The 22584-nt window shown below is 43.1% G+C and overlaps 1 protein-coding gene across 1 annotated transcript in view; it reads left to right on the top strand.

Moving 5' to 3' along the window:
- The window catches only part of PLXNA4 (plexin A4), a 1016639-nt gene that overhangs the window by 638696 nt on the left and 355359 nt on the right, over positions 1-22584 (top strand). Inside the window, exons 9-10 of the mRNA XM_078677443.1 lie at positions 2211-2310; positions 5576-5690. Coding sequence (XP_078533569.1) covers positions 2211-2310; positions 5576-5690 — 215 coding nt within the window. The remainder of the gene's footprint in view (positions 1-2210; positions 2311-5575; positions 5691-22584) is intronic.

Raw genomic sequence — 22584 nt, 5'->3', positions numbered from 1 at the left:
AAAATTACACAAAATTACATTAAGCAAAATTTCAAATGAATTTGGGAATTATGCGTTGCACCACCTTTGACCAGTGTACTTAACATTTCTACTAGACCTAAATTATATAGTAAATGCTGCAGCCACAGAATGACAGAGGTCAACTGGTAGTCACCATTGTCCATTTTTATCAACAATGTATTCATGTTGGGTAAACCCCCCCCCCCGGCCCATATTCCCCCGAGGGGCAGGCCTCCAGTGGGTTGGCCGCCCCCCAAAGCCCTATTGGCCTGAAAAGGGGGGGAGCACAGACCACAGACTAGCTTGTTGGTGTGAAAAAGGCCGCTTTATCGGAAACAGGTGCACCTTACAAATAAAATCCCTTGGCCTATGCCGTACAAAACTAATCCTCACTAAATATTGTCTTCCTACCTTACCCCCACCCCCTCCCCTAAACATGTTCCCCCCTGCAACAGTTATAAACACAACTTGCCATTCCTAACTTCTGTACACCTATCTAACTATGTAAACTTCTCATGTTCCTTCATAACTGTAACCAGCATCATTATATCCTGGAAGAGCTAGGAAAAAGGTCACTCGAAAGTCGTCCCTGCTGGCTTTCGACTCCCCCGCCCCCTTTAGGCATCCTGACGTTTCGGGTCCCTGCGCACACCTATCGCCCTGTCCAAAGCCTCCTTCAGCTGCACTATGTAAAGTTCCATGCCATATCGGGACAAATGCACCCCATCTTCCCTAAAGAAATATACTGCAGCATAATGCAGCTTCAGGTGCTCCATCCTCCTAAATCCCTCATTGTCGCAAAAAATTCTCATGTCCCAATTGATTTTCCTATGCGCCCTATCTATAGCCGCCGACCGCTCGGCCCCTCTCCAAATCCTCCGAGGTATAGATTCAGACCATATTATATAGCAACCTGCCCACTGCTGCTGAATCTCCAGCAAATCCCGCTTCATTTGTTTCATCAACGCCAAGCCCTTGCATTGCACCAGATCATTCTCTCCTAAGTGAATGGCTAGGACATCCGGACAAATATCTCCCCTGACCACCTTATTTAATACCGGAAATAGCTCGTGCCACCTAATGCTCCCTTTTCCCTGCCAATGACAACTGAAAAGCCTAGGATACAATTCTAAATTAAGATTACTGTTCTTATCCCATTCGGATTGCTCCGCTCGCTTCACAAAATAATGTCCTAAGATGAGGATGGACAGTCCTGCCATGTCCGGCCCCGCCACCGCACCTGAAAAGACACACATGTAAGACAAGGGTACAGCAAATTAGGCCTCCTCTTTCATCCCGCAACCCCTCAACCTGATGTATGTCTTGTAACAGTCCGATTTCCACAGCCCCAAGCGCATACGTTCCTCCCTCCCCCACCCTTTTCGCGCTGCATCCGTCGTGGCTCCTATGCAAAAAGAGTCTGTCCCAACAGTCGGGGGTCCTCACCCATAACGTGCAGGGCGTGATGAAGAACCCAAAGCAGCTTCGCCGCAGTCACCCGTCTACCGTCGGCCCGGTGAAAAACCTCCCCTGCCACCGCTCTCGCCCCAACACCAACATTCCCCCCATGCTGCTGGGCACACCGCTCGCTCCATCACTGGTCCCATGACTACCCACTTCCCTACACCCCTTTGGTCGGTCTTCGAGCGCCGTAACATGACCGTCACCTCCCTGGACCGCATTCCACCTTCCCCCATCGCAAACCCTGCTTATCCCTTGGCTCTATGAGCTACGACACCCAAAATGCCCCGAAATACATCCACGACATGATTGTGGGAAACAAAGTGACCTCCTCCCAGTTGCGGCAGATATGTATCAAGCCGCCCAGAAAACCCGCCGCAATCGGACGGCGCTGGAGGGGCTTGGTGCCCCTTTCCCGCACCCATCCTCCCAATAGACGTGCACACCGTCTGTTATGTCACGACCACTAAAATGGTGGCTTGTGACACAAAATGGCCGGTTCTAAACCCTTGCAGGCCAACCAGCCCAAAAACAGCCCAAATAGCCCAACCGGGTTCCGGCATTCTTTTCACAAGGCCCTCATGCGTGCCAGTGAGGTACCTGGGTTGGCAGTTGTTGGCTGACAGTGTTGTGTGCCTCTGTTGGTTGATGGTGTTGCATGTCTGTGCCCAGTAGGTACTGCTTAGTATCACAATTCCTCTAATCCACTCATCTTCTTTACTCAAACCTTGACCTCTTTTTCTTTTCAGGTGACCATCACATTGTGCAGTTGCAGCTCAAGTCCAAGGAGACTGGTATGACCTTCGCCAGCACCAGCTTCGTCTTCTACAACTGCAGTGTCCACAACTCGTGAGTTCACTCATACTCTAGTTCTGTAGTTGGCTGAATCTCGCTTTTTTGTCTTTGGTCTCATTTGTGTCCCTATAGGTTTTGTCCTCCTACTCATCACTCGCTCATTCACTCCAATTTCAAAATGCTGCAGGTCACACTCCTCTTTGAATTTAAATGTAACAATTCCGCATGTGCACTCTGACTCCCTCCGGCACACGCTGGCTCTCTCATTGATTCTAATAACTTGCTCATTTACTCCATCTCGCTTCCTCACCTGCTTTCTCCTTCCTGCACCCAGTCTGTAACTCACATGCTCCCCATTTACCCACTTACACCCTCACTCACTCCTAGTCCATTTCACTCACTTTTTCTCATTTTCCCAGTATTCTGTGATTCTCGGAAGAATATCCCGGATCAACTGGTAATCCTGTTTAACTCCCCTCCCCAGAGATATCTATTCTCGTAGAGCTGGAAATCCGCAGGCGGGTGGGGATTTAACAAGTTATAATCCAGAGCCTTTTTTATACCTATACTCCATTTAACTCTCTTGGCCCTATCACACACCTTTTCACTGTCTCACCATTCTAAAGCACGTTTTCTCACACTCATGCTGTCTGTCTGTGCTCCTGTTATTCAGGCTTACTTCTCAGTGGATATTTTTCATGCACTTTCTAATTTATTCACACATTACTCTCTCCCTCTTGCTTAATCCTTTAACACTTGAAATCGTCACAGTCTGTCACTGCAGTGTGACCTTACACTCACTCACCTTTTTGTTTCATCTACCTTAATTACTTTCTAGAGTCGAATATATATTAAAGTGGTGTGGGTCTGCTAGACAATATCTTACACTAGTGGTTTGAGACTTCTAGGAACAGTTGTCATCCATCTGAAGTCTAGCATATCATCAGAACTTGATCACCACATTCATGTGGCTGCGTTTGTCAGCGGCACCAAATAGCTGCTCTTTAGCCTCTAAGCACTGTACCAACAGCCTTAAACGGCCAAGAAGCCTCTTGTTGCAAAGTCTAACGCATATTTTTAGCCACTTGTGATTTCAAGTCACTGTTCATCATTGGGACTGTACACCTGAAAACTTCAATCATTTTGTTTTGTTGGACATGTAAGGTTGGTCAACTACTCAGAGGGTTCAAGGGCTTCTATTGACATATCACTTTATGCCTCAAGGTGCATTATTTGATTTTGAACTCAATGTTTAACTACATGTACCAGCATGCTGAGCAAAACCGGAACTTACCTGACAGGCCCACATGGGGCCGTACTTATCAAGGTGCATGCAATCAATGGCACTTCAAGTTGTTTAGTTGTGGCAGAAGTCATCCTCTGATAAAGGAGCCTCTGCGCTCTGAAACACGTAAGGAAATTGCAAATGACGGAGTTGGAACGCCGGTCTTGAAAATAAATAGCTTTGAAAGCATTCTGCTGTTGGAGGTGTTCTTGCATTAGGGCATCTTATTTTGTTGGGATATATATATCTACATAGAGCACAAATCTAGTTAGTTAGCAGCTCAGCCCTGATTATGGTCTGGAGTCCTGAGTTATGATTCAGGATCATTTACAAAGACTAATTGTGAGCACTTAATGTAAATATTGGGTTAAGAGGGACCTGTGAGAGGAGTAGTGGATGCCAGTAGACACGAGCACCCTCCGTTGCAGTCTCCATGAAGGTCTCCCCCTTCTTCAGTCTCCGGATTCCCTTTGGGCGATATCTGGAGGATCCTGAAAGGCCTTCTATGGCTAGATCTCAGGCTACCAAATTGTACTCCTTTGCTATTGGGACGCACAGTCCTTGTTCCAGAGCACTCTTCAGCTCCAGGCTCTCAGGAAACGCTTTGTTTGCACGCTGTTTTTATTTTCAGCTGCGCGTGCGGCAAACACAAAGAGCCATGTGGGCACATCGCTTATCCGGCAGGAGGAAAAATAATCTGCCTGACTTAAATATTTATGACCTGCGCTGTTCTGGCTTAACACAATATGATACATTATACATTTTTAATTTGATTTATCAGAGTGAGCGCTTGTTATCAATTTGAATAACAACTATTTGTATGTAGTAAAGCTTTTGGAAGATTGCAGCCGGGTTGCATTTCGCAGGAAGGAGGTGGCCAACCGAAGGAAGGGGGGGATACTGCGCCTCCCTCTTTCAATTCCCCACGGACTAGTCAACACCTCGGCTTCCACGCGGCTTCCTCCAATCTTCCAACAATACACTGTAAACACTTAGGATTGATTGAAGATGTCTGTCTGTCCTGTTACCTTGGATCAGAACGATGCAGGTGTATTTCCTTGAAGTCCAGGCTTCCTGCAACATTTGGCCAAAAAAGATGGTTTAAGTCCTCGTCTTCACTATCATTCATTATTACTTTTGTTGTGCATTTTCAATTCGATTTGCTTAAGTTAACTCCACAAAGATCATGAATATAAAAATGGGTTTGATGTACCAGGTATTTTTGAACACCTCTGCCTGAATAGTGCTCAGTAATACGCCTGCCATGCCCTTGCGATTTAGTTACGCTTTTCCCTTTTCTCTTTGTTTTCTATATGTTTCAACAATTGTACCGTAACACAATTCTAAAGAATTCCAATGTGACTGAAAATCGCTGAAGCAATTCTCAAGCCATACAGCCACATTTGGGGACCAATGAATACGTGTACACAAATGTGTTAGAATATTGGTCGTGAGTGAAATAGTAACGTGAAGTCGCTCATGCTGATCTTCATTGGTTAGCAGTTTACTGAGTCCTGCACACAGACACTAATTTGTCTTTGCCCAAACTAATCTGATTCCTTTTCAGGACTAATAATTTGCACCTACATTGAGAAGTGATCTCTCAACGATTAGTTGAGTTAATTTAACTCTCAGTGAAATATTAAAGATTCTTCTAGAAAATGTAGTTATGTTTTCCTGTAATTGCACAAACAAGCTTGGTTTAGTTAACACTCTACTGATTTCTCAAAGCTACTCTTTATTCAAGTAGAGATGCAGTGGCATGTAACAGGTAAAGCTAATGTATTAATTTTCCAAATACAAGTTTTGTTTAATGAATTTCCCAGGAATCTTTTAAATGTACATCTAGTTTAAATGATTCTACATTTATCTTTCGGAGATATGCTTATCTTAATTAATGCTACAGCAACTGTCCTTAAGGATACCAGGTCTGGCCAATTCTTGAGAGTGAATATCTCTGCTTGCTCGTTTCTGCATGATCTAATGTACCTTTTTGCATGATCTAATGTACCTTTTTGTTTCCTTTTTTTCTAGGTGCTTAACTTGCGTGGAAAGCCCATATCAATGCCATTGGTGCAAATACCGCCATGTGTGCACCCACGACCCACGCACCTGTTCCTTCCAGGAGGGAAGAGTCAAGCTATCTGAGGTAGGATCGGACTCAATGCAAATACTGTATGTAGATTAAGGACTAGCCAATACCTCAGTATACGGTCAGTGTGACAACTTGCATTGTAAATGCTACCAAATGAAGATATACTTGCAGAATGCCATGTTGGAGACAGCATTGAGTAGGCAAAGGATGTTTCTAAGTCCACATGTTTCACACAGGCTTTATTGTCCTTGAAAATGATATTTAAATAAGATACTGCTCTGAAACACATTGATGAACATATAGTGCTTTTGAACAGACTTGTAAGTAGGGCAGCGGTTCTTTGTAAAGTCAATTCTTTTTCATTTCAGAGAGTATGAGATGGTTTTCTCATGCACAAAAGCCCAGAGGAAGGGAGTTCATGATCCATGCTCCAGTACTACCCCTAATGGGAATGTGCAAAACGCTGACGTATGCAGAAACTCATTAGAGTTAAAGTGCAGCTTTCTATGATTGTGTGAGAAAACCTATAGCTAGATCCTCGATCTTCTTCTGGTGTGTGAACAAGGGCATCAGTCATAAAAGGCATTTGGAGCCATGAGTCCAGCCAGCCAAATTATGTCAAATTAGGAGTTATGCGATCTCAAATTGAGAGGTCTGACAACAGAACTGCCACTGCAGTCCCAATCTTTTAGAGCTTGCTAAGACTCTCTGAGGGGCCCTGTTGCGATAGTCAGATGGGAACTTATCACAGTGCTTTCTGCATTAGGTGAAAGAATTTGACTAAACCATTCAAGAAGCAAATGTGACAGTCACATAGGCAGACAATGTTGTTCACCTAAATTCTCCTGAAACAGAGCTGTGGTAGTGTTGCACAGCCATGGCTCTATGAATGCGCAGTGCCTCGGCCATCACCTGACGATGGTGTGTCCAAGACTACCTTTGGTGAGGAGGCAGACTCTCATTGCACTATTTACATCTAGATTCCTGGGAAGTGCCGGATGTACCTATGGCCACTTCCGATCGTTATAACCCCCTTCAAAGAATTTGCATCTTTTAACTACCGCTGTGGAAAGTATATCTTATGTACTCCATTGTGGAATTTATATCTTATGAGCACCACAGTGAAATGTATATCTTTTGGTTATCCCTGTGGTGGTCTAATAAACAAACACCCTAAGAGTAGTTCAACATGCTGGTGCATTTTTCATAAGAGTAAACGGGTTTGTGGCAAAGCATTTATGCGCATTGCGACTATATCTTTAATGTCAAACTAGACTGTATGACTAAAGCCTTTTGAATCAGGTTTATACACCCAGAGCAATTGGCACAAGGTCACCAAGTAAAGCACCTGAAAAAGAAATATGCCTTTCAACAAGAAAATGTCCACAATGCTTCTTCTTTTTTCTTTTTTAAAATCAACTGTAAGTACAACATATTTCAGCCGATCTCAAAGTCCTATTGCAATAGTCTCGCAGTCCGACCTGCTAATCTTTCAACTTAATCCAGTGATCACGGTAATTCAAAACCAATCATCCAGCTTGAGAGCTCAGCCTTCACATTAACCCCGATCCTTCCAATCTGTGAGAGCTGTTTTTATTACAGTGAAAGCTGCCAGATTACTCCGGTTTTATCATTTTCTGTGATCCTTCTGCCACTGCGAACTCTAAGAATAACAGATGGTATTTTTACATTCGAATTAAGTGTGGGCGAAGTACAAAAACGTTGCATATATACCTTCATTTCTAAAACGTTTTCAATTCTGTGATTTTGGAAAAATTGAAAGACTGAAATGAGCTGAAAACAATAAGCTAAAACTGATATTCTTAGAGAAAAATCCTGCAAAGCTTGCTCTGGTTTATGAAAGTGTGCAGCCAAAAAAGTGTTTGTACTGAAACATTCTCCCACTGTACTTTTTTGTGTCAAAGCTATGCTCCACCGCTGAAGTTGCATAGAGCATACCAAATTTGCAACTTTGTGAACCAAAAAAGTTGAGTTTTTGCACAAATTTACCAACGGATTTCAAATTTAATATATCCTTGATCACACTCTAATGTTAATTAAATTGCATCTCATTAATTTGCCACACCGGTTTGGACTTCAAGTGACTCCCTCTGAAGCACTTTCAGCAGATGTTAAACCTTATCGATTGTTAATAGGAGATGAATTGAGAACATTGCCATCTACGGTCAGTCTGTGAAATGGAAACTAGCTGCTGAATTTCACTAAATCGAAGAAATGTTTGGGTATAATAGTGATTATATGCATGATTAATATGTAAATATGAAACACTGCATTAAGTAAATGAAGGAAGGGCTGATATGTCCAATTCATTTAGCAAATTTGAGTTGCTAGGCATCCTACTCTAATCAGAGGTCTAAATATTAATTAAAGTTGCTACACATGTGAAGTAATGATTAAACCACATAGTGATAGTAAATGAGTGTATTGATGATTCTTGCTCCATAGTAGATTTTGGTCAGAATAATCCATATTGTCCTTGTGGACTAAGGTATTGATGTTCCTTACATCACAGCAGAAGTTTGCAACAATGAGCAGCACCGTTCTTTTGCACTAAGTTGGTGTTGGTTCTAACATCACAGCAGAGGATGGCGACTATGATCCACAGTGTCCTTGTGCCTTAGGGTACCGATGTTTCTTGACCCACAGCAGTTGTTGGACACAATGATCAAGCGTCTTTATGCACTAGGGTACTGATTTTTTTTGTATCAGAGTAGAGGCTGTGCTCAATGAGCCACAGTGTCCTTGTACAATAGGGTAGTGACGTTTCTTACATCACAGCATACCTTGGATACAGTGATTCACAGTGTGTTTGTACATTAGGGTTGTGTTGTTCTTGCTTCACAACAGAAGCTGGGCACAATGATGTACAGGGTCTTTGTACACCAGGTAAGTGGTGGTCCTTGCACCATAGCAGGCATAGAGGATGTGGTCTAATGGCTAGAACGGTTGACCTCGAAGCTGGGGAACCGGGTTAGAGTCTCGGCAGGACGCTCAACATCCTGTGATTCTGGGCAAATTACTTAATCACCCGTTGCCTAACAAAATGAATGTTTCCACCTGTAACACAACTGGCACTCATACCTTTGAGTTGAGTTCGCTCTATAAAGCCCAACCCCCGGAGAAAAAAAAATACAGTGTTGTATAGGGTCTAGTCTCACACTCTATTAGCGGTTCCTGAATCACAACACTGTATGAGTTCAGAGGTTCTATTGTTCTAAGATTCTCAGCACGTCGATACACCTGCATCTGTCTCCTTTGGATTTCCATGTGAAACAAGCCAGAAAAGGAGATCATTATGTAATAAAAACATAACCAGCTTAGCTGCTTCTAAATACAATGCTATTTACTTCCCTGCCTGTTCTTCGCACTCCCGCCTGGTTGTCTGCTGAAGCTTTGACTCCAATCGAGGAGATGCTTTCCGGGAAGCAGCGTTTGTCCGACTGCAAATCTGAATTTCATATTTCCATTAAGAAAGTCAACATGAGGTTTTTCAGTCAGAATTCCATTAATCCTAATTCTTCTGATGAGTGGATTAGCAAATGTTTTCCCATGTACAGATTTGTGACAGCAGAGGGCAGATTTAACCATAAAGTTTAGTGACGATGGCTTTGATGATTTCCGGTACTAGTCACTGTACAGTGTCGACCGCCACAAACAAAAAGTGGTGGATGGGCCATGTACAACGGTGGGAAAATGATCTTGCGGCTATAAAGGTAATTGCATGACAGAATATTAACTCCTGCCGTCTTTGTTCATGGGTCCTTGTTCTTCTGCCTCCCCTCCAACCTCCCCCGGTGTAATTCTCTGCACTCGTCCATGCTCCTAAATTTACTATTAAACCCTTTCAGATGCAAGATGCAAGTCTTTGTTGTGAGAACGAAGCTGGTATTATATGTACAATAAGTAATCATCAAAGGCCCCCATTGTATGCTGCAACCTCTGTCCATTTATACCTTGAATTGAATTTAAATTTAATTTATATAGCGTTTACTACCCCAGATGAAGTATTGAGGCACTTCTTGCCGAGTGGCATGCTTCTCCAAAATGCAAAATTAGTGGTTAATCCAGAGGCTATTGATTATTGGAGTTGGTCTTGTGCTCTCAAGGAAACTATTCTGTGCATTTACTCCAGTTTCTTTGTGATACATTAACGAGTAAGGTGTGTTCATTAGTGGGGGCTATGTGAGAAGCAAAGCAAATGGCTAATGCAATGAATAGATATATTGTTAGGTGGTAGCAGTTTGATTTTAAAGAAGGAGAGATGAAGGTAGAGAGGCATGCAATAGAAAGTACTCTAAATATTCAAGGGGCATACAGGAGGTGACAGAGAACGAGAGGGTAAATCTAAAAGGACAAAGAAGGGAAACATTGAAAGTTTAAACCACGGTCAATTTTTCATGGAGGGTTTTGGGAACATAGTGGGTGGACATTGTTTTGAGATAGCATGCAATCTGCTTTCAAATCTTTTCCATGGAAGGGCTTATAATCCAAGACCATAAATCATGGCTGGTCGATCTTCTTGCTAAAACACTGTGGACATTTTCCAAATAAGTGGTTGGATTAAATCTTTTCCATCTCCCCACCTGAGTAAAACCACTTAGCCACGGATAACAAATCGTCATGCTCTAACACAAAAAGGTGATTACGAGAATGCTTGCGAAAGTGTCAATCACTCAGGCTGCGTTCCAGTTGACTGTAGTAAAGCACGATCGATTTTTAGAGAACAAAAATAGAAAAAAAACAATAAAGTAGTGGTGCAATTCTTGAAATATTCTTAGCCACTTGTAACCACTGCTGGCCTTATTCCAGTCCATCGTTTTTTACCAACTATGCCTCTTCAAACAGAGCTGGCCATATGACTTGAGCCCTCTCCAGTATGAACAGTACTACATTTTTAACCATACGACCATTCATCTAAATAAAACATTGCAATGTACCCATTCTTCTCTGACCTCTGTGTAGGCTGCGTAATGTATGGCCATAGATGCCAATATTCAAGGTCACATATTTCAGTGTTCAGTGTCAAGCAGGTGTGGCATCCAAGAATCATTTTCTAGACATGAAAAAGCTGTGTTCAGGGCCCCATAGTGACTTTTCTAAGACATACAGCTCCATAGTCTAGACCATATGCTGCCTTAAACTAAGCTGCACAGTACCACTCTAAAGCCCTTTAATACCATGTGCTAAGCCACACAGTAAACTGTTGGAGGATACAGTGGTGGATTCTCCTCCAGAAAGTACCAGGCTCAGGGCCAGATGCGCCACATTTTACAACACACAATGTCACATTATAGTTTGCGTTGCAGATTATTCTACAGTCCTACAGCTAATTTTCCAATTTGACAAAACGCACTTGGCCTGAAGTAGGTTTACACAGAGACAAACGCTTAATTACATCAGAGAAAGAGCTTGTTCTCTTTTTGTAGAAGCTGCATTTCTTTAAAATGGACTTTATTAAAAGATGTTGTCTGGCACCAGCAAACACGAGCGTGGTTTATGCTCCTCTCTTCTTGCTAATGGCCGAAAAAGAAGAAAAGAAAGAACATCTTTTTCAAATGTTCTTCTTTTAGAGCTTCGAGAACAGTGGATGCTCCTTACCAGCTTCTGGAGATGATTATCATCACGCATTAATGTCTCCAGAAATCATATTTGTTTATAAGTCTCATCCATAGAGTTTGCTTGACCTATGAGACAGACTGTCAAGAGAAGCCTTCCAGCCTTTTGGGAAGTTTGTATATCCTGAAAGATGTGTGATTAGAGAGACGGGAAAGGTTTGTGACGAGTTGTGATATACACGGACTCTGTTCCAGATGGACACCATATAGAGGTAGCTTCCACTCTGGATGCAGCCTGATGTCCCCCGAAGGTCAAGCCTGCTATATCTAGTCATACAACCTTATGTACATTCCTTGGCTCTGGCATCAACCATTACCTCACCGATAGCTGACCATGCCTGAAAAGGCCCTTTTATGCCACCATTACACTAACCTTGAGTGCTAGAGGAGTGTGCGTGTAAATATGTACCATCTCGACTATTTGTAGTAAAGAGGTGAAGCACTTTATTACGACCCATCCTCGTCAATTTCTGTCCCCACTGATCTCTCCGGAATGCCCCACTACTTCAACCACCAATCTAAAGCCAGCAGTTCCAGAATACAGGACATCACTGAGCACAGGAGAAGGGTTAGATAGCACAGTGCTGGGCAGGGTAAAGAGCTTTGAGGCCTTGTAGTAAGTGCTATACAAATGCAATGACATTACAATCCAACTATTGCTCAATAATAAGCATGTCATTGCTCGAGGCTTTCCTCTTGGCTCAATGTTCGTTTTACAATGTTCATGAGTTTTTCTTCTTTTACTTGAAATAGGCCCATTACAAATGTAGCAATTTTTGGGATCGAAGAGAGTTAAATGGCTTGTTTGCATTATAAGGGGGACCACCCATGTACTGAGAAAATGAATAATGGGCAATATTGTAACCATGGAACATTGTTTATCTATATTGCTCTCTAATCCTCACAAAATGCAAATATTTATGTTCAGATCCTCCCAACATATGGTTCAGACAAGCAAGGAAAAGGGATTTTTCCCAGCAGGCCACCATAGCTGGGAGTTCCTGCCATTCTCAATGGGGTCACAAATTGTGAGTGTCTCATTAATATTCATGAGGCATACAATTTGCGACCCCATTGAGAATCGCAAACAGTGTCTCAGATACTGTTGTACATTGGAAATTGCGTCTTGCAATTTGCGACTCGCAATCGTGCACAAATTGCGAGTCGCAATTTCCAGTGGGCGTACATCTGGCCCTAAGTGATAAAAACCAAAGAGAAGCGTCCATTCAATAACACATAGCACAAATTCCTATGGTTTCACCTACTTTTCCATTTTTTCTATTTTGAAAGAAAAACACCAAACCCTTTCAGTTTCTTCTTAGGTACCCTCTGCTTTCTAAAGCTGTTTGACGAGAATTGCTTGGTCCACATATCAAAAGTTTCCCACTAGTCGAAAGTACGCCAAGCCCCTGTAAGTTTCCAAATATCATTTTTTTCTTACACCTGAATGTGAAGTCCCAGTGTTTCTATCTGACCTGAGTCCTGAGTGCTAGACTCTAAGTGGTATCCCGTTTCTAAATGAGTCCCAATGAAAATGTGGCTGACTGCCATTAGATTGTGGGACAGAGGTGACATTATTGGCCTGCCTGAACCTAGGGTTGACTACATTTTAAAATTATTATCCCTGATGGTGTCAGACTGTTTGGTACAGGGTAAGTGGAGTATGCTGTTGTTGACGGAAGAAATAATTAGAGCAAAACGATTCGTACTTTTAAATATCTTAGCCCTGCAGTGACCACTAAGTTAATTTATACCTCATAAACTTATTGATATGTGCTTCATTGAATCAGGCTGGCTAGTTACTTCTACCGTTTGATTTTTTAGTCTGAATAAAATTTAGTAGTAAATCATGTTAGGGACGCTCTGATCTTTCTACCGTGATTTCTCTGGTGTTAAGCACGCCTGTAAGAATGCTGAACTCAAAGTCAAACCTCAGGGTACACAGATCAGCATTGGTCATTTAGTCATAATCGAAGGTCAGCTGTGTCACAATATTTGTCTCACCATTTCATTCTCCGTTGCATTACTGAGTTTGTCAACTGGGCCCCTGACCAGTCCCAAGACAGACGGTGCGGAACTTAGGAATCCAGATGGAAAACCAACTATCAATGAAAAATCAGGTCAACGATATAATTGGCTGATGTTTCGGCATCATGCGTAACTTACGCAAAGTCTTCAAATGGATTCCGATAGAAGCCAGGAAACCACTAGTCCAGGGACTGATCATCAACCGTTTGGATTACGGAAATGCCCTGCTGTCCTCAATAAATGAAGATCATCTCTCCAGGCTTCAGGTTCTGCAGAACACCACAGCCCGGCTTGTCCTTAACCTCCCGTCAAGCTCCCATTCAGCCCCTAATCGGACATTCCTCCACTGGCTCCCTGTCAGGAAGCAAATTCATTTTAAGACCCTTTGTTTAACACATAAGAATATGTACAGTAGAGGTCCGAGTTATTGAGCCAAAAAGCTAAGCTGGTACCAGCCTCGCAGGACTCTGAGATCCAGCAATAGATCACTTCTCACACCTCTCAGAATCGGTACTATTAGAAATGGAAGAAGGTCATTTTCTTTTCTCGCACCCACTCTCTCACCTCCGCAACATCACTGATCATAACTGTTTTCACAGAGAGCTGAAGACATGGCTGTTCGACAACTAACTAGCCCTCCCCTTCCAAGCTGACCCGGAGCTGTCCGCAAGCACCATGAGACTTTCGGGTGATTTGTGCGCTCTATAAATGCCCTTTGATTAGATGATTTGAATTACAGTCACCCATGTGCTTGCTGTCATCTATACTGCCCACAATTAAGGCAGATTTTACCTGTTGATCATTATAGAGAAAAGAACAGTCAGATCTGTGTTCCTGGAGTGTGGGTTGAGGTGGACAGTTCACCTTTTCTTGCAAGAGTGAGAGAGACACCCAATATAAATATATTAATGAAGGTGATTAAAAAGGGACAGAAATAAAATACAGAGGTAAGTGGTCTATTTGTAGCAGCCTTCTTGTAATACACCTTTCTTAACTAATCCACTAGAAAGAACACCACGTATGCGGCAGGTGGGGAAATAAAATAAAATGGAGAGAAGCAGGAGGTTAAGGGGCACATCGAGAAGAAGGGCAAGATTCGAACCGCCACAATAAAATGTTAATAAACCAGGACACAAAGGGGCAGCTTCTCACAAAAAAGCTGAAGAGGAGGTGTGCTGCAGAAGATCTGTATACATTCAGATCATGAACCATCCCTTTCAGTCAACAGTGGGTAGCACAAAAAAAAGTACATAGAGATTGGGGTCCACAAATGCTTTGTAGAGAATCGAATGATGGACTGTCATTGGTGCTTAGAGTTCGCTGGTCACTGTCTACGGTAACAGGTCCAAGAACCAAGTACATACCCTTCCTCGCCATTCCATTAGTGATTGTTGATTAGGGTCTATGTTTATCTGGATAGCAAAAAGAGATAGCTCGTATAGGTATACTATATTAGAGAACATGACTCCTTCTGGGTTAACCATATGGGATGGAAAGGTTAGACTACCAGCCAAAAAAGGCCAATCACTAACATGCACAATACCGGTCTTTGGAGGTGTCTCAATCTATGTGTGCTTAATTAGTATAGGGGAAGGCAGACAACGAGATGGCAGCAGATTTCTATAGTGTGTTGATAACTTACAGTGTTTGGTTTCCTTGAAAAAAGCCATTTTGGCTGGTGGCAAACCCCACAAATAAGAACTGAAGTGATCACATGAGAATGGAAGAGAGCAATAGAAGTCGGGTTCACTGTCCTTTTCATCTTTCCTCATTTGCTGTCCTCGTTTTGATTTTCAAGAATTCAGCCGCATGTTTTTCACCATTCCAACAGATTCACCCAACTTGAACTTGTCATCGGTTTACAAATGGAACATTTGTCTTGAAGCACAGCCACTGTTGTGCTTGGAGCAGGGCCGACATCTTGACATGTACATTTCTGTTCCTCTAGCTCATGATTATCTCTCTCCCCGGCGCCCCTGGCTCCCTTCATCGGGCCACGGTAAAGTGACTTACTGTATCATTTTGCTAATGCACAGTGCCTGCAGCCTCCCCTTGAGTCAGTTAGTGTTGCGCGCGCTCCAGCCGGTTGACAGTAGTCCCATTTGTACACAAGGCTGCAATAGGTGAAGGATGGAGAATCTTGGAAACAGAAGACCACGACATTTCTGAAAATAAATATTTACAAAAACAATAAATACAGGGAAATGAAAGTAAATTTACCGCAACACATATTTGTTATAAAACGCAGTAACTCGAGTGTCTTTATATTTTTCTGTGCAGCTGGTTAAAGAACAACTGAGCCTTCTTGGGAAGTATTTGTTTATTTGGGTTGAGCACTTACTGCACAAGAACCAATTTCAATATGCTCATTTTCAGCAGATGAGATATCCAGGTAACCTGCAAGTTGCAAATTCAAATCCGGGAAAATGTAGTTATCCTTACAATTTGAAACAAAAAGTCAGTATATCACTTGATTCGATACTTCGAAGCTTCATGACTGTGGCAGTAAGCACTATGCAAATGCGATGATGTCTGGGCACATTTTTCTGAGCACAACATACCTGAGTTAGACTCTCACTCTACGTTCCAGGCCAATGTAAGAAACCATGGCTCTGCCAGCCTCTCTGCATCCATGGGTGCACTGCTGGGTGTCACATCATGCCTTCATGGGGCAGAATTGGATAACAAAACACGCTTCATCTCTGAATCAACCAAAGGCATTTAACTGAAGCCAGCATGATGCCTTTTGTTTATGCTGTTTGTTTTTTTTGGCTTTCTATTAAAAAAAAAAAATGGAAGTTGGCATGTTGTAAATAATTTCTTTACAATGGCAGTTTTGTGTAACTATTTCACCCGAGGGTGATTTGGTCTGGTTTGATTATATTTTTAATTTCTGATGTGCTATATCGTGTCAAACTGAGCACAGGTCATGGTACAAAGCCATGTTGATTTGATACCATGCCACATGCCGTAGAATGGAACAAGCCAGCTCCATCAGATGTTGCATTTACTTGGCATAGTGGTGACAAAACCCTTCCATTCACAGCCAGCTCAAGTCAGCAGTAATGGAAGCAACTTTGAATTCTGACAACAGCTCAGTGGCCTGTCTGTTGTGAATATGAGACCTCTTCCCAGTTCTGATTGGGGGGGGAGTTCATACCCACAGACTTCCAGCCCCACTGACTGACAGTCGATGATCAAATCAAAAAATGGGGTTGCTGCACTGTTCCATAAGGAAAAGGAGGGAGGGAAATAGTTAGCTGGCGTGACCAAGAAGGGGAATTAATGATACCCTGGGGCATCCATTATGTTGGATGTATTTGCCTCACACACCCCGAGGAGTGTCATGCTTCATCATCGGCGGTTGCTCCTCGTCGGGGAGGCGGTGCAATCCCCGACGGGCACACCTCAGAGAGGGGCTCTTTGGCGGAGATCTTTTTCCAACTGCCTTTTGGTGAAGTGGGGGTATGTGGGCAGGGTAGTGTATTCCTATGATAAGGCGGCTAAAATGTAACAAGGGGTACCGGAATGGACTTTATTCTGGGGGTCCCCTGGCTACAGTTAAAAGGTGGCCCTCTCTGAGGTGTGCCCGTCGGGGATTGCACCGCCTCCCCGACGAGGAGCAACCGCCGATGATGAAGCATGACACTCCTCGGGGTGTGTGAGGCAAATACATCCAACATAATGGATGCCCCAGGGTATCATTTAATTCCCCTTCTTGGTCACGCCAGCTAACTATTTCCCTCCCTCCTTTTCCTTATGGAACAGTGCAGCAACCCCATTTTTTGATTTGCTTCTCTAGTACTCAGTACGGACACTAAGCTGCTACTGGACCTTCCACCATCTTGAGTGGTTAATAGTGTCCTCTCGCCTCCCCCCCTTTTTTGAAACCTGACAGTCGATGATGCCATTGTGTGGCCACCTCAACAAAGAGTAAGCAGCTACAAGAACCTGGATTTTGAAACTGATTTGGCCCCACCATACATCCATGTACACTTCTTACCCCTCATTGTGTTACGCTGTGTTTTATCCCAGAAAGTCCGATGCAGTGTGTCTTCAGAGGGGTTTTTGTGTTTTGCCAGACTCTTCGTGGAACAAACATCCAGATATCAATGGATAAAACCCTGCTACTTGTCGGGCCATCTTCCTCATCTAGTAGATTTTCTTGTTTGCAAAGCCGGGAGTTTGATCACAAACCTAAACTATAAACAGTGGTGACCCCTTCAACTGAGAACATAAGTGCTCCATGTGTTCCCTGTACTTTAACCTTGTACACAGGGTCAGACTGGAGAAAAATAGGCCTAGGCACCAAAATGAAAGTGCCCCCCATTAGCGTACCAAATAGATACAAAAAAAGTGGCCCACATTTACAAATCAGGCCAGTTTTGATCTTGAAAAGACATGCTGTATGGGTATTTGGCAAGGTACAGGAGTGTTTTCTGCAGGCAATGTTTGTGGAAATATCAGAGAAATCGGCAGTAAAAAACAGCCAACCAGGACATAAAATAGGCTCACGAGCTGGCAAAAAAACAGCCCATCAGCCATTGTCTGATAGTGACTCCTAGATGTTGGGTCAGCATAAAGTGGATGCATTGCTTGTGAATGACCAAGTAAGAGTGGTGAGGCGTTGGGGGTTAAGAAGTTGACAGATGATGGGGGTAGGTAAAATTAATGAAATAATAAAATAAAACCACATACCTTACGCTCACCGTATCGCCAAGTTGGTGAGCCGGCAATACTGCGAGCTCAAGGTAAGTGGTTTTATCAATTTTTTCATTTAATTTTACCTACCCCGTTATTGCCACTACGGAGGAGCTGCCCTTGGATATATGTCAACAAATCGACGTGTGCCCAGATCAAGTGTGCTTAAAAATCACCTATGTGTGCGATATACAAGATGAATTAGAAAAAGTAGAAAGGAGGAGCTATTTACAGAGGCTTGGGGAAAAGAGAAAAAGATGACTATAAACACATTTGAAGTATGTTTATATGTATGCATATTTTGTACCTTTAGTCAAATTCAAACACGTACTGTAAGGGTCAGCGATGCAATATGTTCCTTTTGAGTACATTACAGTCTTTAGTAAGGATATTCATGCACCTTAGTGGGTAATGCCTTTTTTAATCATCTCCACAATACATTATGCAAGTGAGGAGGAAAATAAGTAAGTTAAAATCTATATAAATTGTCATTTTTCCTTAACATGTCACATTCTCTACATATGCTCAGAATAGTGAATGGATTGGTGCTCTTGTTTGTCTTCAACGGCTTACTTCATCTCCATTTAGGTGTAGTTCACATGCTCCTATAGGTGTAGTTCACATGCTCCTATATGTGTAGTAAGGGCCCCTGCAAAGCTTTGTGAATTCTCAAAGCGGTACTGCATTTTTATCAACATGTGCATACTACAGGAACATTGCTCCTTCCTCTTGAACACTCCCCTGGGTATGCCCAGTTTTACACACCCATGTGAACTTTATGTATGTGTTTTCATTTAGATGTTGAAATTTTGATGTATGGTACTGATTTTTTTTAAAGAACGACCAGCATGTATTTCTAGATTGATATTATGAGAAAACTCATCTTTCGTTACACACCATTGCTAACGGGACGATTTCCTCGAGGTTTTCAGCGTGTTTTCTTTCCTGGAATATTCAAAACACTTATTATCTTTTACTTTCCCATGGTCTTACAGTGCCTTTCTGTGTTGCCACTGACTGATGGTGTAATTTCCCCAATAGGAAATGACTCCGATATTGCCAGACAGGTGGAAGTGATGTCAACCAAAGGAATAGGCATCACTTGCCAGTAGAAGAAGAAAAAGGGTGAGAAAAGAAATCTGCAAACCAGTAAAAGTAGTTAATAAATTAAAGAAACCAGGCTCTCACACTAGAGTTCACAGAGTTTATTGTATGCATATAAACAATGGTGGAAAAGAAGAACACTGCCACCTATCCAATCCTTTGGTTTCTTTATTTAAAAAAAAAAAACCACATTGACAGATGCCTTTCTTTCCTCCTCTCATTTGTCTGTTGTTCCTCACTCAACGCCAATGAAGTGAGAACATGCATCCTTTCCTCCCTTTGTTTTCGGATCTCCTCAAGGCTTGAAGATAATCAGTAGCTCAACTGGCAGGCCCCTTCCCTATCCCTCAGCACTACAGCTGGGCTTTCTCTTGGCAAAGGTGCTAGTTGGCACGGAAGGTCATGTTAACATGACGCTGGCTGCCTGGCACTAGAATGGCAAACTTCCTTCATATCACGTGCTTTCATTGTCTTCTGTTAACTCTCCTTGATAAAGAATTCACTGCAGATTTCTGTAAAACGCATGAAGCCTTGGCAGCTGACTTTAAGTGGCTCTGGCCAGCCTCGGAAGCATTTCCTCTACATTCTACCTGACTTGAGCATGGATGACTTGAGCGGATCATGCATTGGTACCTTTCAATCTCTCCCTGGAGGGCTCCACGGAAAGCAAACAGGTGGGAAAAAGTACCCAGGTGAGAAATGAAGGATGGAAATCCATTATGGGTAACCCAGAACTGATGGCGATTGCCGAAGATTGTAGGCCCCATCTGACAGGAAAAATGGAAATGGACAATAATATTTTTAGAGAATGGATGTCTGAGATCAAAGTTAAGGCGGGTCCGACGAAAAGTAGAAATAGGCCAAGCCATAAGAGGCTATCAGCCCCATGGTTCGACCTACCACTCAAAATAAAACAAGGGGAGGTACGGAGAGCCGAGCGTAGCTGGCGCAAAGATCACTGTGCTGAGGAGCGTTGTAACTATAAAAAAGCAAGGAGCTCATATCATGCACTCATTAAACAAGCAAAAATTAAATTTTACACGGCAGCAATAGAAACTTCAAGCAATAAACAAAAAGCTATTTTTAAAATCGTAAACAGCTTCAACAAACCCAAAATATTAGTACAAGAAATCCCGCCCTCCGAGAGTCTTTGCAATATTATTGCAGATTTCTTTGAGGAAAAGGTATATGGCCTCACGAAGGACTTTGCAGTCCCCGTTTTGAAGTTAGGAGAAGGGAGCTTTAGGAGGAACGGTCCTATGGACCAGTTGGCGGTTTTCCGGCCAATTACTTTGGAGGAAACTTATCGGACAATACTGGTGACCAAATCAGGATCACCCTTTGATCCGTGTCCCCTCGCGCTTTTACATTCGATCATCGATGTTGTTAATCCCATAATCAATGAAATTGTAAACACATCATTATCCACAGCCAACATCCCTTCAAATTGGAAATTAGCAGCTGTCAAACCTCTGCAGAAAAAACAGCTGCCTGACCCCACTACTTTATCCAACCTCCGACCGATTTCACTACTCCCTGTACTGTGTAAGATCACTGAATCACGCGTAAATAAACAAATCACCAAGTTTTTGGAGGAGAGCGCAACCTGGCACCCCAACCAATCAGGTTTCAGAGCACAGCACTCAACCGAGTCTGCCCTCCTGTTCACCACTGACACCATACGTATGGCCCTAACCTTCGACACGGTCTCACACACAATCTTGATCGACCGGCTAGCAACATCTGGCATTACTGTTAAGGTCCTAGAATGGATTACGAACTTTCTGAGTGACAGGAGGCAAGTGGTCACCTTGGGAGATTTCTGCTCCAAGGAAAAATTAATCACTACGGGAGTACCACAAGGTTCGAGTCTGAGCCCGACATTGTTTAATGTGTACACCACCCCTCTAATTAGGTTGATATCATCATTTGGCATTGACGTGGTTGCTTATGCTTATGACACGCAACTGATCCTGGTCCTTGATAAAGATACTCAGGACTGGGAAGAAAACCTCAAATGTTGCCTGACAGCCACATTCGATTGGATGGGGAAGAACCACCTGAAGTGTAACACGGGCAAGACAGAGATCATGCCAATGGGCTCACATAATGATTTTGTCCCCAGATTATGGTGGCCTGAGAAGGCAGATATTCCACCTCACACCACCAACTCGGCTCGTAATCTGGGGATCATTTTTGACACCACCCTGTCCTTTAAACAACATGCCCTGACAGTGGCAGGGACCTGTTTCGGTATCATCAAGGGGCTAAGGAAGTTTTTCGATCTGCTTCCCTTGGCAGCTAGGAACACGGTAACGGTCGCCCTTGTGACGTCAAGGATAGATTACTGCAATAGTCTATATGCAGGCACTAACAAAGCAGTTATTCACAAACTCCAGATGGTGCAACATGCAGCGGCTAGGCTGGTGTTAAAATGGCCGAGGAAATCATCAGCGTCAGTTGCATTAAAAACCTTGCACTGGCTACCGATTATCAAACGGGTCCTTTTTAAAATCCTGATTATCACTTTCAGAGCCATCCACTCCCAAGGGCCGAAATATCTACAGGGAAAGTTCGCTCGGTACCAGCCTATGCGTACCTTGCGGTCCTCAAATGCCAACCTGTTGTCGGTCCCGGCCTTTAGACTTAGCACGAGAGGTGGCAAATCACTGCGAGTCCTGGGATCCAAAGCCTGAAACACTCTTCCCCCTCACCTTCGGGCTTTAGAGAGGGAAACTGACTTCCTAAAGGCACTGAAAACCTGGATCTTCAACCTACAGGACTCTCGGGCCAGAACACTAGTATGACAGTGGGAAAAATCGAGTATAAGCAGTTTGACAGTGTGATAGATCTCCTGGTCATCAGTGGCGCCTAGATGCTCCTTGGAGCGACAGCTGCGCAATATAAATGCATAATTACATTACATGGCAAACATTTTCGAGAAAAGACAGGGATCCCCACAATTGTCCTCCTTCAAGTTCCCCCGCGTTGCAGTGTGAAGTTTTGGAGACACTCCAGATATTTCAGAGTCTTCTAATTTTTTAAGCCTAATCCGAATGTTCCGGATAATGTCTCACTCTAGCATTTGGGCCTCAACAATGAAAAGGAAGACTTCATGCTCCCACGAGCGGGATTACAACCCGCTGAAATGGAAACAAGGCTATTGAGAGCCGCATGGCTCATTATTATGGTGGAGTGACTGCACATGGATGGTCAGGGATTATGACACTGCACATTGAATCATGTCTAAAATCTATGGAACTGATTTTTTCCATTATTACAAGCTATACTGTGACATGAAAATTAGTGGGCAGTTGCTGAGACATCAGTTTCGAACTTAAGTGGGTTGTGTCAATTGATCGACCTCCTTCAACCACTTTATTTCCACTTGGTCTGAAATATTTTCCATTTGCAGTAGTATCCAGCATCCAATCTAGACATGGGCCTTAGGTTCCCTTCTTAGTCTTTGTTGTACACAT

Source organism: Lissotriton helveticus, chromosome 1_1, assembly GCF_964261635.1.
Source record: "Lissotriton helveticus chromosome 1_1, aLisHel1.1, whole genome shotgun sequence".
Classification (NCBI taxonomy): Eukaryota; Metazoa; Chordata; class Amphibia; order Caudata; family Salamandridae; genus Lissotriton; species Lissotriton helveticus.
Note: the sequence above shows the minus strand (reverse complement) of the source record. Positions and strands in the feature narration are given on the sequence as shown.